General features: G+C 42.8%; 1 protein-coding gene across 1 annotated transcript; it reads left to right on the top strand.

The window, feature by feature from the left end:
- Positions 1 to 3,291: 3,291 nt before the first annotated feature.
- LOC147639622 (protein ASPARTIC PROTEASE IN GUARD CELL 1-like) lies at positions 3,292 to 5,304 on the top strand. The gene has a single exon (XM_086772281.1). The coding sequence runs from the start codon at positions 3,396 to 3,398 to the stop codon at positions 4,860 to 4,862; it is 1,467 nt and encodes a 488-aa protein (XP_086628407.1). The 5' UTR covers positions 3,292 to 3,395; the 3' UTR covers positions 4,863 to 5,304.
- Positions 5,305 to 16,327: the final 11,023 nt, after the last annotated feature.

The raw sequence follows: 16,327 nt of genomic DNA on the forward strand, positions 1-16,327 counted from the left end.
CACCTCTATTGAAAATCACATGGTATTGGTTTCTTTTTGGGTTTCTCTTTCCAAAGATCCTAAATGAGTGCTCTACCTTCATGATAGACTACCCAGTTGCCTATTTTTTGTTGTTTCTCTGACCTTGGCTAACTCTATATTCTTCTACTTGAGTTGCATCATTAAGAGAGAGAGAGAGAGACAGAGAGAGAGAGAGAGAGAGAGAGAGAGAGAGAGAGATTAATAGCTATAAAAGGTCAAAAATGACCTATGAAATAAATACATAATTGAAAGACCATATTGGTCTTAAGTAAATCTATGGTCCACAAGAAAAAACATACATGAAAACATCTTCTAATATAACTAGTAACAAATCTGCAATGTCAAGCATCAATTACAATCACCTCTGCTCTAAAAATCACATGATATTGGTTTCTTTTTGGGGAGTTTTGGCTTGGGTTTCTCTATCTGCCGAAAATCCTAAAGGAGCAAGATTCCTTCATGATAGACTGCTCACTGGCCTTTCTTTTAAGCTGCTCTCTGACCCTGGCTAACTCTATATTCTTCTACTTGAGTTGCATTTTGTGTGTGTGTGTGTGTCTCAAAATGACTTATGAAATAAAAACATAATTGAAAGACCATATTGGTCTTAAGAAATCTATGGTCCAAAAGAGAAAACGTACATGAAAACATCTAATCTAACCAATCAATTTGCAATGTTGAGTATCAATTACAAACACCTCTGCTGAAAATCACCTGGTATTGGTTTCTTTTTTTTTTGTGTGTTTTAGCTTGGGTTTCTCTTTTGGAATTTGATTACCTCAAATCTTTATATATATAAAAAAAGGAAACTATGGTCCATGATCTTCACGATTCATAAGGAGTGTGTGTACACAAAAGTGGTGTACCACAATATGTTTTAGCTCCAAAGTTTGGAGGGCGACCCTAATTATGGTGGATGATCATTGGAGGGTTGAGACGTCGTTGTTGTTGCAGTTAGGTTGGCGAGAGGCGGCGGGCCATAGTGTTGGCAGATTGCGCTTTGTCATGGTAGAGTGACCACTCAGTCTCAATATATTGATGTCGGAGCAGCTAGTTACGGATGCATTTGATTCCTTTGTAAACAGAAAAGATGTGGTAGCAGTTGGACCTAATGCCGTGTGGATCTGAAATCATCGACGGACCTGTCGTTGGCAGCAGCCACTCAGAATGTTCGCCAAACCGATTAATTGGCCTTCAAACTGATAATATGATGCTATGGACACACATTCTTAACTCACCCAAAGATGATTTGAGCAGCTCTGGCCTCACACTTCTACGTCAATTAGATCATCAGAGTCATACTCTTTGGGCTTATCAACTGGGGCCATAGCCTTTTGATTTCATTTAAAATTAACTCCTTACCTCATCCCTTCTCTATATTATATTATATAAAGGAAGATTTTTAAAAAGCTGGCGCCATGTGGCAAGCATTTGGAGGTTCTCGATACACTTTGGAGATCCAAGGAGGGGTAAAATTTGAAAAATATCAAGCTAGCAATTATATGAGCATGGGTCAGCCCCACTAGTACTATTGAAAATGGACACCTCTGCTTGAGAGGGTATGATTAATTTGCTTCTTCATGTGAACTTGTCCCCTGTAAAAGTACCTGCATCATGACCTTTGTAGACCCAAAGTACATACTCATGAAGCGGGTTGCTGTTTGAACATCCAAATTTGAAACTTGAAAGTTGAAGGCCATCCAGGTAGACTAGTTACTTCTCCTTGAAATAACATTTACCTTCCACTAGAGTAAGGGTACACATCACAACTGAAAAGTCACTTTGCAAATGACATCTTGCTTAACGACACACTTTTGATGGTTAAATTTCATATGCACATCAAGCTTCTCTTTGAGTGAGTATTACGCATGTATCTAAATGTGGAATGAGAAAAACATTTTTTTTAAAACAAACTCCGTGTATTTTGTCTTTTATAATATTATCTTTTTCTGGTGACTTCTTAAAATATTTTTGAAGCTCCATTTGTGATGTAGTAAATGTCCTAATTATGTTACACAGAGGATTCTTTTTAGCAAGCCTTGAATAGGTAAACATAAACATGGCTTTGTTGAGCCTATGATCAAAATTGAAAAGAGGCCACAATTAAAGCCTCCTCCTACATTGAATTGAAGTTCCTAATCTGCCATGAAGGAGCAGTGGCATGGAAGTGCCACCGAAAGAGATTGTTGTTCATCGAGGACAAACACCTTGAAAGTTTTTAAACTTCCAAAAATAACCATTTTAATTACTTTATGTGTGAAGTCATGGGTTCTCTGCTCGAAATTGATTACAATAATCGTGTGTGTCTTTATCTACTTTTTGTAATGCCTTAATGTTATAAAAGGCTTCATCATACCCCTACTTAGAGCCCCCGACATCGATAAGAAAGGGAGGGGAGAGAGAGGTTTATCTTTGGGTAGACAGATATAGGCACAATCAACTTTCGAAGGGTTTTAGGTGCTGCACACTGTGCTCTTTTGTATCAAGTGTGGAAAATTAGAGCCCAAATCACCATATCTATTGAAGGTCTTCTCGAGCATCTCTACCTTCGTTTCGAAGGTGGGTTTATTGGGATTAAGAGCCTCACATGTGCGTTCCCTCGTGTGTGTGTGTGTGTGTGAACTCTTGCTTGTGTGTCCATATGTGTGTGTGTGTGTGAACAACCCCTAAAAAGTGATTGTTCTAATAGTGTGTGAATGTACTCTTATAAGTGGATAAGGTAAGTGTGTCATGTGGAATACACTTGTTAGATTGTGATATTTGTATGGGTCAAAAGATACGCTACAAAGCCTACAAAAGCATTAGCATTATGTTCTTGGTAATATCAATCTAATCATATCATTGAGTCATGCATTGCAGCCTACAAAAGCATAATAAGTGAAAATTACTTCTATCAATCTAATCATATCATTGAGTCATGCAGTTCTCTCTCTCTCTCTCTCTCGCACCCAAGTTGCACAATGGTGCCTTATGGGCAAGCAAGGGCCACTTGGGAGCGCATAATTTTGAACATAATATCATAGTGGGCGTGGGACTCCAAGCATCCATGGTGGGTGGTAGCTTGCAAAAATCAAGTTGTTTTTCTACCCGTGCAAATGGGAATAGAGTTCAAGGTCGCGCGTGCAGTTGTTACGACATGACGACATGACTCAATTATGAGTGGTCAGTGAGGTTGATATGAGAGGCCCATCAATTGTAGCCCATCATGTGATGGCCTACCCTCCCGTGTGTGCGCGCGCGCACACACATGCACACACACACGTACGCGTTCTATAAGAAGATACCCGTGACGCGTTCCTGTATTCTTTGTTCTCTACCTGCAATACCATTAGAGCTGCCTCCAGCAGCGGCTGATAATAAAGGTAATCACTAGAATGGCCTGGCCACCAACAGCCTTCATGGTTACCTATGCTTCACTGCTTATAGGCTATCTCTTAGCTTTTGGCTTGTCTAGCAGTGGTGTAGAAGCTCATGGTTTCTCTCATAAATTGCTCGTCGATCTCCAAGAAGCCGAGCTGCAACCTGCTTATGATTGTAAAGCTGCTTTCCAAGCCCAACCCACAAGCACAGCATCTGCCGTTAGGGTGGGCCTTGTGCATAGATATGGGCATTGCTCTCCATTAGTAAAACACTCAGCAAGGAGTGCTGCAAGAGCATCAAAACAATCAGCAGCAGTTTTAGAAGATGTGATCAAGATGGAATCTAACCGCATAGTGTTCATGAAGTCCAAGCTAGGTCGAGCTGGTGCCCCATATACGAGTGATGCAAGCATGAAAACTCCACTGATCTCTGGCCAACACATTGGAACCGGCAATTATATAATGAAGGTGGGCTTGGGCACTCCTTCAAGGGAGTTGATTTTGGTGGTTGATACTGGGAGTGATCTAACTTGGACACAGTGCCGTCCATGCAGCGACTACAGCGGCTCATGCTATATGCAGCAGGACGCCATCTTCGACCCTGCAGCTTCGTCCTCCTACAAGGCGGTGCCTTGCGGATCATCTCTATGCAGCCAGCTTGGCGAATCGTCAGGCGACACATGCAGCTCCGATGACATATGCGAATATGGCATACAGTATCTGGATGGCTCCTTCACGACTGGTGACTTTGCCATGGATGCGCTTGCAGTAGGAAGGCAGATTGTTGCCCCAAGCTACGCATTCGGATGTGGGCATGACAACGAGGGCCTCTTTCAAGGCTTTGATGGTCTCCTTGCCTTGAGCAAAAGCTCCTTAGGCTTCCCCGAGCAAACCAAGGCCGTATTTGGCCAAAGCTTTGCATACTGTATGCCTTCTGCTTTCTCAGCTTCTCTGGGCTTTATAGAATTTGGCACGCCCGCAGCAGGGAGCTCTACCCCGCTCATATCTAAGGCTTCTTCATCTTTATACATTGTGACGCTCGAGGCTATGGCGGTGGGCGCATCTGGTCCTATTGTTCCACCAGCTGGAATCATGATTGTGGACTCTGGCACTGTCATCACCAGACTAGACAGCTCATTGTACACTATGGTGAGAGATGCTTTCAGAGAGGGCACTGCATCCCTCCCTGCGGCTCCTTCAGATGCTGGCCAAGGCCTTTTCGACACTTGCTACAGCTTGAAAGTGGGCTCAACTGTAGACATCCCTGCCATCTCCTTCAAGTTCTCCAACGGACTGGACTTTGCACCCCCTGTCAACAACCTTCTTTACCCCGTGGACAGCTCGGGCACGTACTGCTTGGCACTCGCACCCATGGATTCTGATAGCGGTATCTCCATCCTTGGGAATTATCAACAACAAGGCTATATTTTCACTTTTGATATAGCACGCTCCTCTCTAGGCATTGAACCGGGCCGTTGCTAGCTAGATTATGCGCTCCTTCCCTGTATAATAGCACGTCCCCACTCCATTCCCTTATTCATTAATACACTCTCCTCCCTCCCCTCTCACACTCTCACTCTCACTCTCTCACACACACACACACACACACACACTCTCTCTCTCTCTCTCTCTCTCTCTCTCTCTCTCTCTCACTCTCACTCTCACTCTCACTCTCACTCTCACACACATCCGCCCTCCCTCCCTTATTCAAGAATGCGCTTATGAACTAAGCCTCTCTCTCTCTCTCTCTCCCCCTTATTCAAGATTGTGCTTATGAACTAAGTGTCTCGCACATGTACCCGTAGACACATATGTACCTATAGACACATGATCATATAGATGAATTTCTTGCATTTACCTTTCCCATCTAGATTGTACACACATATTTCTTTACAAAAACTAAAGAAAAGGTTAAATTATAAAACTACCATTGTTTATAAATTCCAAATGGTTACTTGCCTTTTCAAATTGGCACCAGTTATATAAACGTCCTAATGTGTCCATGCACATTTTTAATTGTCACTTAATTTAGATGCTAGATAATACATGGAATTGTGTATCCTTATTCTTCATTTGTAGGTGCTAGTGTGCTCCGGTAGAGGCACCGCCCCTTATTTGCTTGCCTCCCAAACCCCGCACTCACTTTACAATTTGTGATGGGTTGTAAATTCAATATGTGCAATCACATAGAGAAGTGTTAACCATGTCCTAACCATGCCATCATAACTTTCATATTCAAAGAGGAAAGAATTGCAATCTTTAGGCAAAATTCAAAAAACATGAAGTTGTAAATAGCTTTAAAAATCACACTGTCTCTATTAACCCGAAAAGGAGAAAAGTTAGGTGGGCCATAGCAACACAATCAATAGTTAATTGGGTGCTAGTAATAGGAGAGGGATCAGCTCTCATCATAGAGTTCTGATCTCCAAAAAAAACATGCATTCTGTTTTTCTAATTTATACACATGTAGATAAATAGAAGGAGACAATAAACATATCGTGTTTGGCTTTTTAATTTGTTGCTTTTAGCTAGAGACTAACTCTAACCGTCATTGATGCAAAAAGAAGCAAATTTAGGTGAGAACAATACGATTAGAATTTTATTTAGCAGTACTATGAGAGATACAAGCTCTCATTAGAAAGTTTAGAGGTTTAAAACAATTTCATTCAAAGTGCTCATAAAGTTGATAAAACTATAAATATGCATTAGGTTTTTATTTTTCTTAGCTTAATATTATAAGAACTCTCACATGTCACTGTAATGGTCTTACATGGACCATATTTTGGCCTTAGAGAGAGAGAGAGAGAGAGTGTGTGTGTGTATACATGTGCATAGATGTGTATGTATACAGATATGCATAGTACATATGTATATACATACATATATATATGTATATATATACATATATATGTATATACATATATATATGTATATATATGTATATATATATATATATATATATGTATATATACACACACATATATATATATATGTCTATGTGTGTGCGTGTGTGTGCATGCGTGCATGCATGTATGTATGTATGTATGTATGTATGTATACATGCATGCACATATACATACATACATGCATACATGCATGCATGCATGCACGTGCACACACACACACACACACACACACACACACATGCACACATGCACATATGCCAAATGTGTGTGTATATAGATATGCATATATGCATGTGCATAGACACACACACATATGGGCATCTCCCCTATTTAGCTTATCGATGATTCCGCCAATAATTCCATCATGTATCTATCGCACTCCAAAAATAAGAAGGCACCACTACTGATACTTTATATACTAAACTATGAAAACAACACCCTATAAAATAACAACATGAGAAAGAAAAAAACATGTAAACATTAATGTAGTGTTTTAATGAATGTAAATTATGTATATTTTTCCAAGTTTCCTTAACCACCAAGTTTGCATCTTAAATTCATATCATTTTCTTTTCATAATGTTACAGTTCATGTTTTGAAAGCTAAACTAAATTTTTTTTATCTATATGGAACATGATATGATGCATAATGTAAATTGTTTTTGTTGTTGAACATGTACACTCCTACATATGGGGAATCATAATCTTTTATATGCTTATGCATTCTTACAATGAGTGGGGAGAGGAGTGGGTTGTCAAAAGGACCGAAGGACCCAAAGTGGGGAGAGGAGTGGGCTCCATTGTTATAGGAGTGGAAGTGCCTAGAGTAATAGCCTCAAAACAAGGCTCCTATGAAGGAGGAGACGATCCAAGAGAGTGTGGAGAGATGTCATCTGAACAAACCTATCCGAGACAACCACTCTAAGAAAACTCCTCCTAAATAATCAACAACTAAGAAAGCTCCTCATATGACACCAAGAAGAGGAGAAAGCTAAGGAGACAATGAGAAAGCTGAGGAGACAGTGCTGGTTAAAGGAATCCCTTCAACTAAAGGAGGAGGAGAAGGTGCCACACAGACAAAAGTCCTAAGGAGAAGGTGGCATGTTCAAATGCTATCTTGCAAGGTCTCTTTGTCACTAAGTGTGATTCCCTGCTGCTGCTGCAAGATATTAAGAAAGTCATCATTGGTCCATTTCCAGGGGTTTCTTCCCAAGAATCATGAAAATACATCATAGTGGGAGGGACAATAGAGAGAATTTATCCCCCCATGATTATTAACGACACTAGTTAACATCATTTTTCAAACGGGCTTACGCTTCTTATAATTCATCATTATATGTAACCGCACTAATGAGAAAAGATATATGGGATGACCGAGTTTACGGCTTGTGTAATGCTGGTCGTAGGAATGAGCTAGATGTACATAGAGCTAGGAAGCCAACTTGGGGCCCCCAATTGTAAATGGGCGGCGAACCATTGTCAAAAGTGAGCTCATGTATATAAATGATTTTATGGAGGAATATGAAAAGACACAATCCCATTTGTCACAATTGAGTCTTGCCCTCTCTCTTTCTCTCTCTCTCTCTCTCTCTCTCTCTCTCTCTCTCTCTCTCTCCTGTGTTTATGGCTACATGCTTATGTTTGAATGCTTGCTTGGTTGATTGTGGTGTATGCAATGGAGTGGATGGTGTTAGTCTAAGATTCTCTTCTCTTCTCCCTTATCTTGTCTTCCTCTCAAGATCCCTCTTTCATGCACATTGGCATTGAGTGGAGGTAGAGCTTTCCATTGTTCCCTTCTTCCTTGCTCATTACCTAGCTTATGGATCTCCATTTGAGTGACATAAGTGGAGGTGGAGCGAGCTCCTAGCGGCCTCACATTAGGGAGTTAACCCTCATTAGGGTTAGCTAAATGCAAGTTTTTGAATCGACCCTTGCATGGCATCATTCTCTTCTTATCTCTCTCTCTTGTGCAAGGTAGTATGTTTTGGTTAACATCTTTGGTGCCGCTACCAGGGATGAGCATTTAGCTTAGGGTTCTCCATACATTTCACTTGCTAGAGCCATCACATTGCCCGCTTGGATTGCAAATCCATTGGTGGTTGCATGTTGGATGTGTTTTTTTACTTGTTGTTTGATTTTGGTTACTCTTGCCATGGAGAAGTGGAGATCAATGGAGCATGAGGAGCATAGGTAGGTGCTTAAACCTTGCTCTTGAGATTCATGCAATTTTTGGTTTTATTCATATTTGTTAAGTTTTGCATAATTAACTTAATTCTCTAATTAATCTTAGGTAATTAAGCTTTCTTAGGCATTCTAGGCATCATTGGGTAGCTAGAAACTAGCTCTAGTCTCCTACAAAAGAAAATCATAAGGGAAGAGCTCAAATCATCAGAAATCTGAGGAGAAAAGAGGTAAAATTTGCACTCTGGACTGTTTTTTGAGAAGCATACGACTGTACACTTCTCAGTGCCATGGCCATGTCTTCTTTGCCATCCCCATTCCTTTCCCTCAAGCATATCTTGGAGTATCGACTGTATTAAATTGAGCAGAGGGAATTTAAAATGGAATAAACTACATTAACTAAGCATAAAGAGCATTAAACAAGGTCCAAGTGGAAACAGCTATACTATCAGAGAATTTCGATGGGTGGCTATCAGCACCTGCACAATTAAAGATCTCTCTGAACTAGCGAGCATACGCCCGCACCTTCTAGAGAGCGTACAATAGTACCATCAAAAGCGTATGCCCGTTCCTTCATTTCCCACAAGCATACTGTTGGAATTAGGGTTGCAGGAATGCACACACAACTTCAAGAAGATGAGGAGGCTTGAGCACAACACAGTAGTGTATTATGAGTGCCAAAAATGAAAGATCACAAGCCCTAGAAGATAATGGGCGTATATACAATGCACGGGGGAAAAAACCTCCTAGTGAGGGAAAAAGTGCCCCGGCGGTCCTAAGTGTGTTCACACACATCACTACTATAATATGGTAACAAATCCCCCCTGGAGTGATGCGGTGAACAAGAGCTAGCACTCATGTATAGGGAAGTGTCTAGCTATGTGGACGAATCCACAAAAGGGAGTAAGCCCAAAGCTTTGCGAAAAGCTTCGAACTTCTCACGAGGCAGAGCCTTTGTGAAAAGGTCTGCAAGGTTATCCTGTGTTGGCACATAAGCCAAACTGATCTCTCCTGCAGAGAGTCTCTCCCTGACATAATGGTAGTGCACCTCAATGTGCTTCGTACGAGCATGGAACACTGGGTTCCGCGCAACTGCCAATGCGCTCTGACTGTCAGTGAAGATGGTGGTGGCAGATGGCTGCCCAACACCCAAATCAGCCATAAGGCGTCTGAGCCACACACACTCAACCGTAGCTGTGAAAGCTGCCCTGTACTCAGCTTCACAACTAGAAGTGGCCACAGTAGGCTGCTTCTTGCTCAACCATGATATGCATGAGCTTCCAAGCATGAAGCAAAAACCACTCGTGGACACGCGTGTGTCATAACAACCAGCCCAGTCAGAATCTGAAAAAACATGTAAATCTGGCGGCAATGATCCCCCCTTGGGATAAAACAACCCAAGATGCCGAGTACCACTCAAATAACGAAAGATACGCTTCACTGCCTGCCAATGCTTAATGCCTGGGCTATGCATAAATCTGCTCACCTGTGAGACTGCAAACTGAATGTCTGGCCTCGTAATGCATACATAAATGAGGCAACCAACAGCTGTCTGATAGAGTGTGACATCAAAGTGATCTCCAGCATCATGAAGACTCAACTTCAAACCTGTCTCCATTGGAGTAGCAATAGGCTTGCAGTCTTCAAGGCCAAATCTCCGCAACAATGTTTCAATATACTTTGTCTGACACAAAGCAATACCTCCATCACACTGCTTAAATTGTATCCCCAAATAATGATGCAAATGCCCCAAATCTGACATCTCAAAAGAGGCATTCAAATCAGCCTTAAAATCAGCAATATGACTCTCATTTGGTCCTGTGAGCAGCATGTCATCGACATAGAGAGCAATGATTAGATGTACACCATCCACACGTTTAACATACAAAGTGCTTTCTGTTGGACTATTCTGAAACCCATGTGCAGTCAAATATGCATGTATTTTTTCATACCAAGCTCGTGGAGCTTGCTTTAAACCATATAAAGCCTTTTTTAACCTGCACACTTTGTTTTCCTGCCCTCTTTGAACAAAACCACGAGGCTGCGATACATACACCTCCTCATGCAAATCTCCATTTAAGAACGCAGTCTTTATGTCCAGCTGATGTACATTCCAACCATTATGAGCTGCTAATGCACAGATGCTACGAACAGTGGTCATACGACATGTGGGAGCAAAAGTCTCATCAAAATCAATGCCCTTCTCTTGAGCATAACCTTTTGCAACAAGCCTAGCCTTATGGCGATCCACTGTGCCATCAGGCTTACGCTTCAATTTGTATACCCACTTAGTGCCAATGGCCTTCTTGCCAGGGGGCAAGTCACATAAAGACCATGTACCATTCTTCATAATAGCATCGTATTCTGCTTGCATAGCAGCCATCCAATTTTCTGAACTTTGTGCCTCATCAAATGAAACAGGCTCACTTTCATCGCACATACTAGAAACAGCCAATGCATAACAATCTGACGCATAAGAGGCACCATGAGAGCCAGAACGAGTGCGACTAGACAAAGGGGCATCCAACTTGCTGTCACGCAAAGTCTGCACCAGCCATCTAGGCATGTTCCTAGAGCCCTCAATCTCTTGTCTCTCATCCTCAAGTGCATCATGCACATCTGCATCAGATATAGGCTGATCTGTGCCATCATTTAAAACCTGCATAGGCTGAAAAACTGCCTCATGAGGTATTGCACTTGACTGTGCACCACTGAAAAGAGGCAACAATGTATCATAGACATCACGTGAGCTGATATCTGTCTCCTTAGTACATGAAACCAAGGGCTGAACTGCATCTTCCACAAATACAACATCACGGCTAACCAAAATGCGCTTTGTCTGTGGATGATACAAACGATAGCCTTTGCTCTCAGCACTATATCCAACAAAAATACATTTGACAGCTTTGTCATCCAATTTTCTGCGATGTTGCACAGGCACTAATGCATATGCCAGGCAACCAAAAACACGTAAATGGCCAACAGATGGCTTGCGGCTATGCCAAGCCTCATATGGAGTGACAACCTGTAATGCTTTGGTGGGACACCTGTTTAGTACATAAGTGGCACACATGACAGCCTCAAGCCAAAAACCATGTGGTAGACTTTGACTCTTAACCATACATCTTGCCATTTCCATGAGAGACCTGTTTTTTCTCTCAGCCACACCATTTTGCTGTGGTGTATACGGCACTGTACATTGGTGTTTTATCCCACGCTCAGCCAGAAATGCATTAAATTCTGAAGACATATACTCCCCCCCTCGATCTGAACGGAGGGTGCCCATCTTACTTTCTGACACATTTTCAGCCATAACCAAAAACTGTTTGAAGCACAAAAACACTTCGGACTTTGCCTTCAAAGGATATACCCATGCATGCCTGGTAAAATCATCAATGAAAGTCACGAAGTAAAGGTAGTTTCCAAATGATGGAGTTTGCATGGGACCACAAACATCACTGTGAACAAGCTGCAATCTGCGTTCAGCTCTCACTGATCCATCTTTGGGAAAGGAAGCACGCTGCATTTTACCCAATATGCAGCCCTCACAAACATGCTTGACAGGTGCCTCAAGCTTAGGCAAAGAAGACACCATTTCAGATTTCTGCAGGCGCAGCAAACTTGCAAAATTCAGATGACCAAAACGTGCATGCCACAGTTTTGCATTTGAAATAGCCTGCGTATCCATAATAGCACATGCTGAATCCTCTACACATTTGCCATCCATATTGAGCTTATACAGCCCTCGACATAGTGAACCAGATGCTACAATGATGTCACCACAAGAGAGATCATGAACAGTACATCTGTCATCCACAAATTTTACAACCAAACCTGTTTTGGCAAATGCGGAGACTGACAGCAGATTCTTTTTGATCCCTGGCACATACAATGCATCAAAAAGTGTAAAGGTGTTGCAATTTGCAACATTCAGCACAATCTGTCCAACTTCTTTAACGGGATAAGAGGAGTTATTGGCACAAGTGACAGTATTCCCTGTGGGAGCAGACTCAAGGAAAGTGAATAAACTGCGCTGCGAGGTGATATGCTTAGTGGCACCACTGTCAAAGTACCATACATCTGAATCTACTGCAGACATACATGTGTCATGCAAAGATGGGTCATAACTGCACTGCGCATTGAATGCCCATTCTGTATCTTGAACAACATTAGCAGATTCATTGTTAGAAGGAGAGGCATCTGCAACAACAGCCATACCAGCCTCTTTCTTCTTAGCCTCTTTCGCAGCCAGCTTAGGACACGCTTTGATGACATGATCATTTCCCTTACAGTACTTGCAAAATGTCTTCTGTTTGTCACCCTTCTTCTCATCTTTGTCTTCCTTCTTTGGTTGCGCAGCATTTGCAGATTTCTGCTTACTAGAAGAAAAGCCAGCTTTACCTTTCCCGCTTCTCTGACTAGCAACGAAAGCTTGATCTGCGACACGCATAATATTCCTGTTTTGCCTTGACTGGTCTTCTTGCAGCAAAACAGAAACTAACTCCTCAAATGATAAGGCATTGGGATTGCCTTTCATCATCAAGCGAAGAGTGGAAGCAAAACCCTGATAAGAATCTGGTAGACCATTCAAAACAGTCTGCACAAGTGAACTGTCTGACAGGATTTCATCTGCAGAAATGAGCTGCTCTTTGAAATCCTTGATCTTTGTCAAAAAGCTATCCATAGAATCACCTTCATTCATATGCTCACTCTCCAACTGTTTTCGGAGGTAAGCAACACGAGCCTCATTTCTTGCCTGATACAATGTGGCAAGTACATCCCAAGCATCCTTAGAAGTCCTGCAGGAGCGAATATGTGGGATAATGGTACGTTTGACAGACAGCGCAATCAAGGCATGAGCCTGCGCATCTCTACCATCCCAACGATTCTGCTCTGCTGAAAGTGGTGGTTCTCGAACAGCTGCTACAGCACTTGTGCCTGCACCATCATCAACAGTACCTGTTTCTGATGTGTTTGCAGCATTCCCAGCCACAATAGGACGTGCATCAATACCCTGCACAATGTTCCATAACCCCTTTGCTACCAATACATGTCGCATCATATATGCCCACAATGGATAGTTGGTGCCATCCAACTTATCCTCAGCAGCCAACATGCGGAATACATCATTGTTGTCAGCCATGGCCAATGACTGTACTACTAGATGTAAATGCTGCCTGTAAGAGGTAAACCTGTATAAAATCGACCTGTGCTATGTAGCACAGCCCAAAATAGACGAATGGGCACCTGTCCTGCAGATTTTAATCTTGACAGAAAATCTGCACAGTAGGACGATTTTGCCTGCGCAGTACTTGGAATGCAAAAACGGAGGGCGAAATGACTTCAGATCAAAATTCTGAAACGAACAAGCCCTACGGGCTTACCCACGGCATATACTAACCTGCAGACGCTCGTGAAACCTCGTCGCAATCGGAGGAGATGAAGCGGCAGGTGCCGGTGATGCTGCCCGGGAGGAGGAAGCCTGCTCTGATACCAATTGTTGGAATTAGGGTTGCAGGAATGCACACACAACTTCAAGAAGATGAGGAGGCTTGAGCACAACACAGTAGTGTATTATGAGTGCCAAAAATGAAAGATCACAAGCCCTAGAAGATAATGGGCGTATATACAATGCACGGGGGAAAAAACCTCCTAGTGAGGGAAAAAGTGCCCCGGCGGTCCTAAGTGTGTTCACACACATCACTACTATAATATGGTAACACATACGCCCGTTTCTTCATTTCCCACAAGCACACACCCATTCTTTCATTTCCCAAAAGCACACGTTCATACCCTTTATTTCCCACAAGCCTATACCCATTCTTTCATTTCCCCACGAGTGCACGTCGTACCCTTCCTGTAGCCATGCTCGTGTCTTCCTCAAAAGGGTAAGCCCGTGTCTTCTTTGCTCTTGACGCTCTCTGGCTCATAAGATCAGACCCATCGGTCAACACATCTTGGAGCCAAACGGTGTTAGTCTTTGACAGCACCAGTGTGAGTGAGAAGCATCCTAGCACAGGACAAGTTACTCCTCACTTAGAGACAGGAGGACCAGAGGCCTAGTGCATGGACATACCACCTATCCTAGAGCAAGACCCAATATCCCCTACCCATTCATAGAGGAGCCTTGCTTCAAGGCTCTAAAGCTTTATCTTGGGAAATGCACAGTCAAACGAGCCACATCCCAGGGGGATAGAGGTATGGAAAACCAACCTGAAAGAGATCCCACACCATCTCTAGATCCTAGAATAGAGATAGGGCAAAGTGAAAGTAAACAAACCCAAACTCATCCACCGATCTCTCGAGGACCATGCCCACCTCAAGATCTCTAGGTGCCCGAGATGTCCTATCAGAGAGATGGCCTACCCAGCCCCATCATGTCCGCCTGCTGGGGCACCAATGTACCAGCAATACCTACCTCAGGGGCCATACCCAGGGTACCATATGGGGCCATATGAAGCACAGCATGGTCCTCCCATGAGACTAGGACCCCAATGTTCTATTATTCACCCGGCCCAGCTCCCTCACCTATCATTCCCCAACCAGCACCACCCACTCTAGCCATGGCAGGGCTAACCCCTGAAATGTTAAGGATAGCCATGGAAATAGGGAGGGGGTAGCTGCTGGCATCATGCCCCCCAATACCAACTTAGCCTACACAAGGGCCCAGACTAGAGCGGAACAAACTTGCTAATATCTCTAAGATGATCACCAAGTTTGATGGAACTAGGGACCCCATACCACACTTAGAGATGTTTAATAAGATCTGTGAAGCATTCAGCCATGTGGACGATCAAGTCAAGGTGAGTGCCTTTGCTGGACAACGGTTTAGGTCCTTGAAGAAGACAGAATATAAGGGCACCTTCGAAGCCTTGAAAGAGGCCTTCAAAGTTGGATACTCTCATTAAGGAACCTGATGGAGTCGTGTTGAGAAATTACACAACGTTAAACAAAAGGATGGCGAAACCATCCGAGACTACATTAACAGGGTAAGATATCTCCACTCCCGTTGTAGTGCGAGAGACAAGTTCTCTAACGAAAGGCTAATTGGGAGATTTTTGAAAGGCCTAGATGACGTACCCTTACATAATTCTTTGTATGCCCTAGACCATACCTCCTTTGAGCAATGCTATAGGAGTGCTATGGACTTCGAGGATAACTTCAAGGGAACACGTTCTCGAGAACTTCATGAGGGTACATCTGAGGCCTCCTTCAAAACAAACGGCACCAGATCTAAGGAAAAAAGCAAGGAGTCCACCTCAGGAAAACAAGTTGAATAGTTGGCCGCTCCATTAATAATGTAGCAAATTACCCAACACTAGAGAACCATGATTGAGTTGCTCAAAACCATCTCTACTCCAAGAGGGAGCTAGTGTGGTGCCCAATTTGTCGAGCTAACCATGCTAGCACCATAGAGTGTCCACATTTGCGACCCCATCCCACCCTATACTGCACATACTGCCAAAGATGAGGCAGTCATGAAATTACAAATTGCTATCAGCAAAGGACTCGGATAGAGAAGGTAATGGTTCTTTATAAGCAAACTAAAACTTTTCATTTTTCTCAATAGAGGTTGCGCCGACCTCTTGGTCTTGATCAAGCCTGAGCTGCCTTGCCTTAAGCCCTACTAGAAAGCTCCAAGCAACCGTTGGCCTTGCCAGCACCTGCACTTCATAATGCACCTCAACCATGCCAAGAAGTGGCCCAAAGAGGAATCCTTAGGGTACTAGAGATGACCTTACCACCCCCTATACTTCAACCTCAATCCCCCCATTACCGTGGGTTACCCCTTTTTGTCAGCCAACCTTGACAAAATTTTTTGAAGAAAGAGATGAGGGGGAAACCACCGAAGGACCAACTT

Source organism: Cibotium barometz, chromosome 3, assembly GCF_041138505.1.
Source record: "Cibotium barometz isolate CiBa-2024 chromosome 3, ASM4113850v1, whole genome shotgun sequence".
NCBI lineage: Eukaryota > Viridiplantae > Streptophyta > Polypodiopsida > Cyatheales > Cibotiaceae > Cibotium > Cibotium barometz.

What these genes read in the sequence shown, in the direction of transcription:
- LOC147639622 (XM_086772281.1), top strand. Translation starts at nt 3,396, where the DNA reads ATGGCCTGGCCACCAACAGCCTTCATGGTTACCTATGCTTCACTGCTT.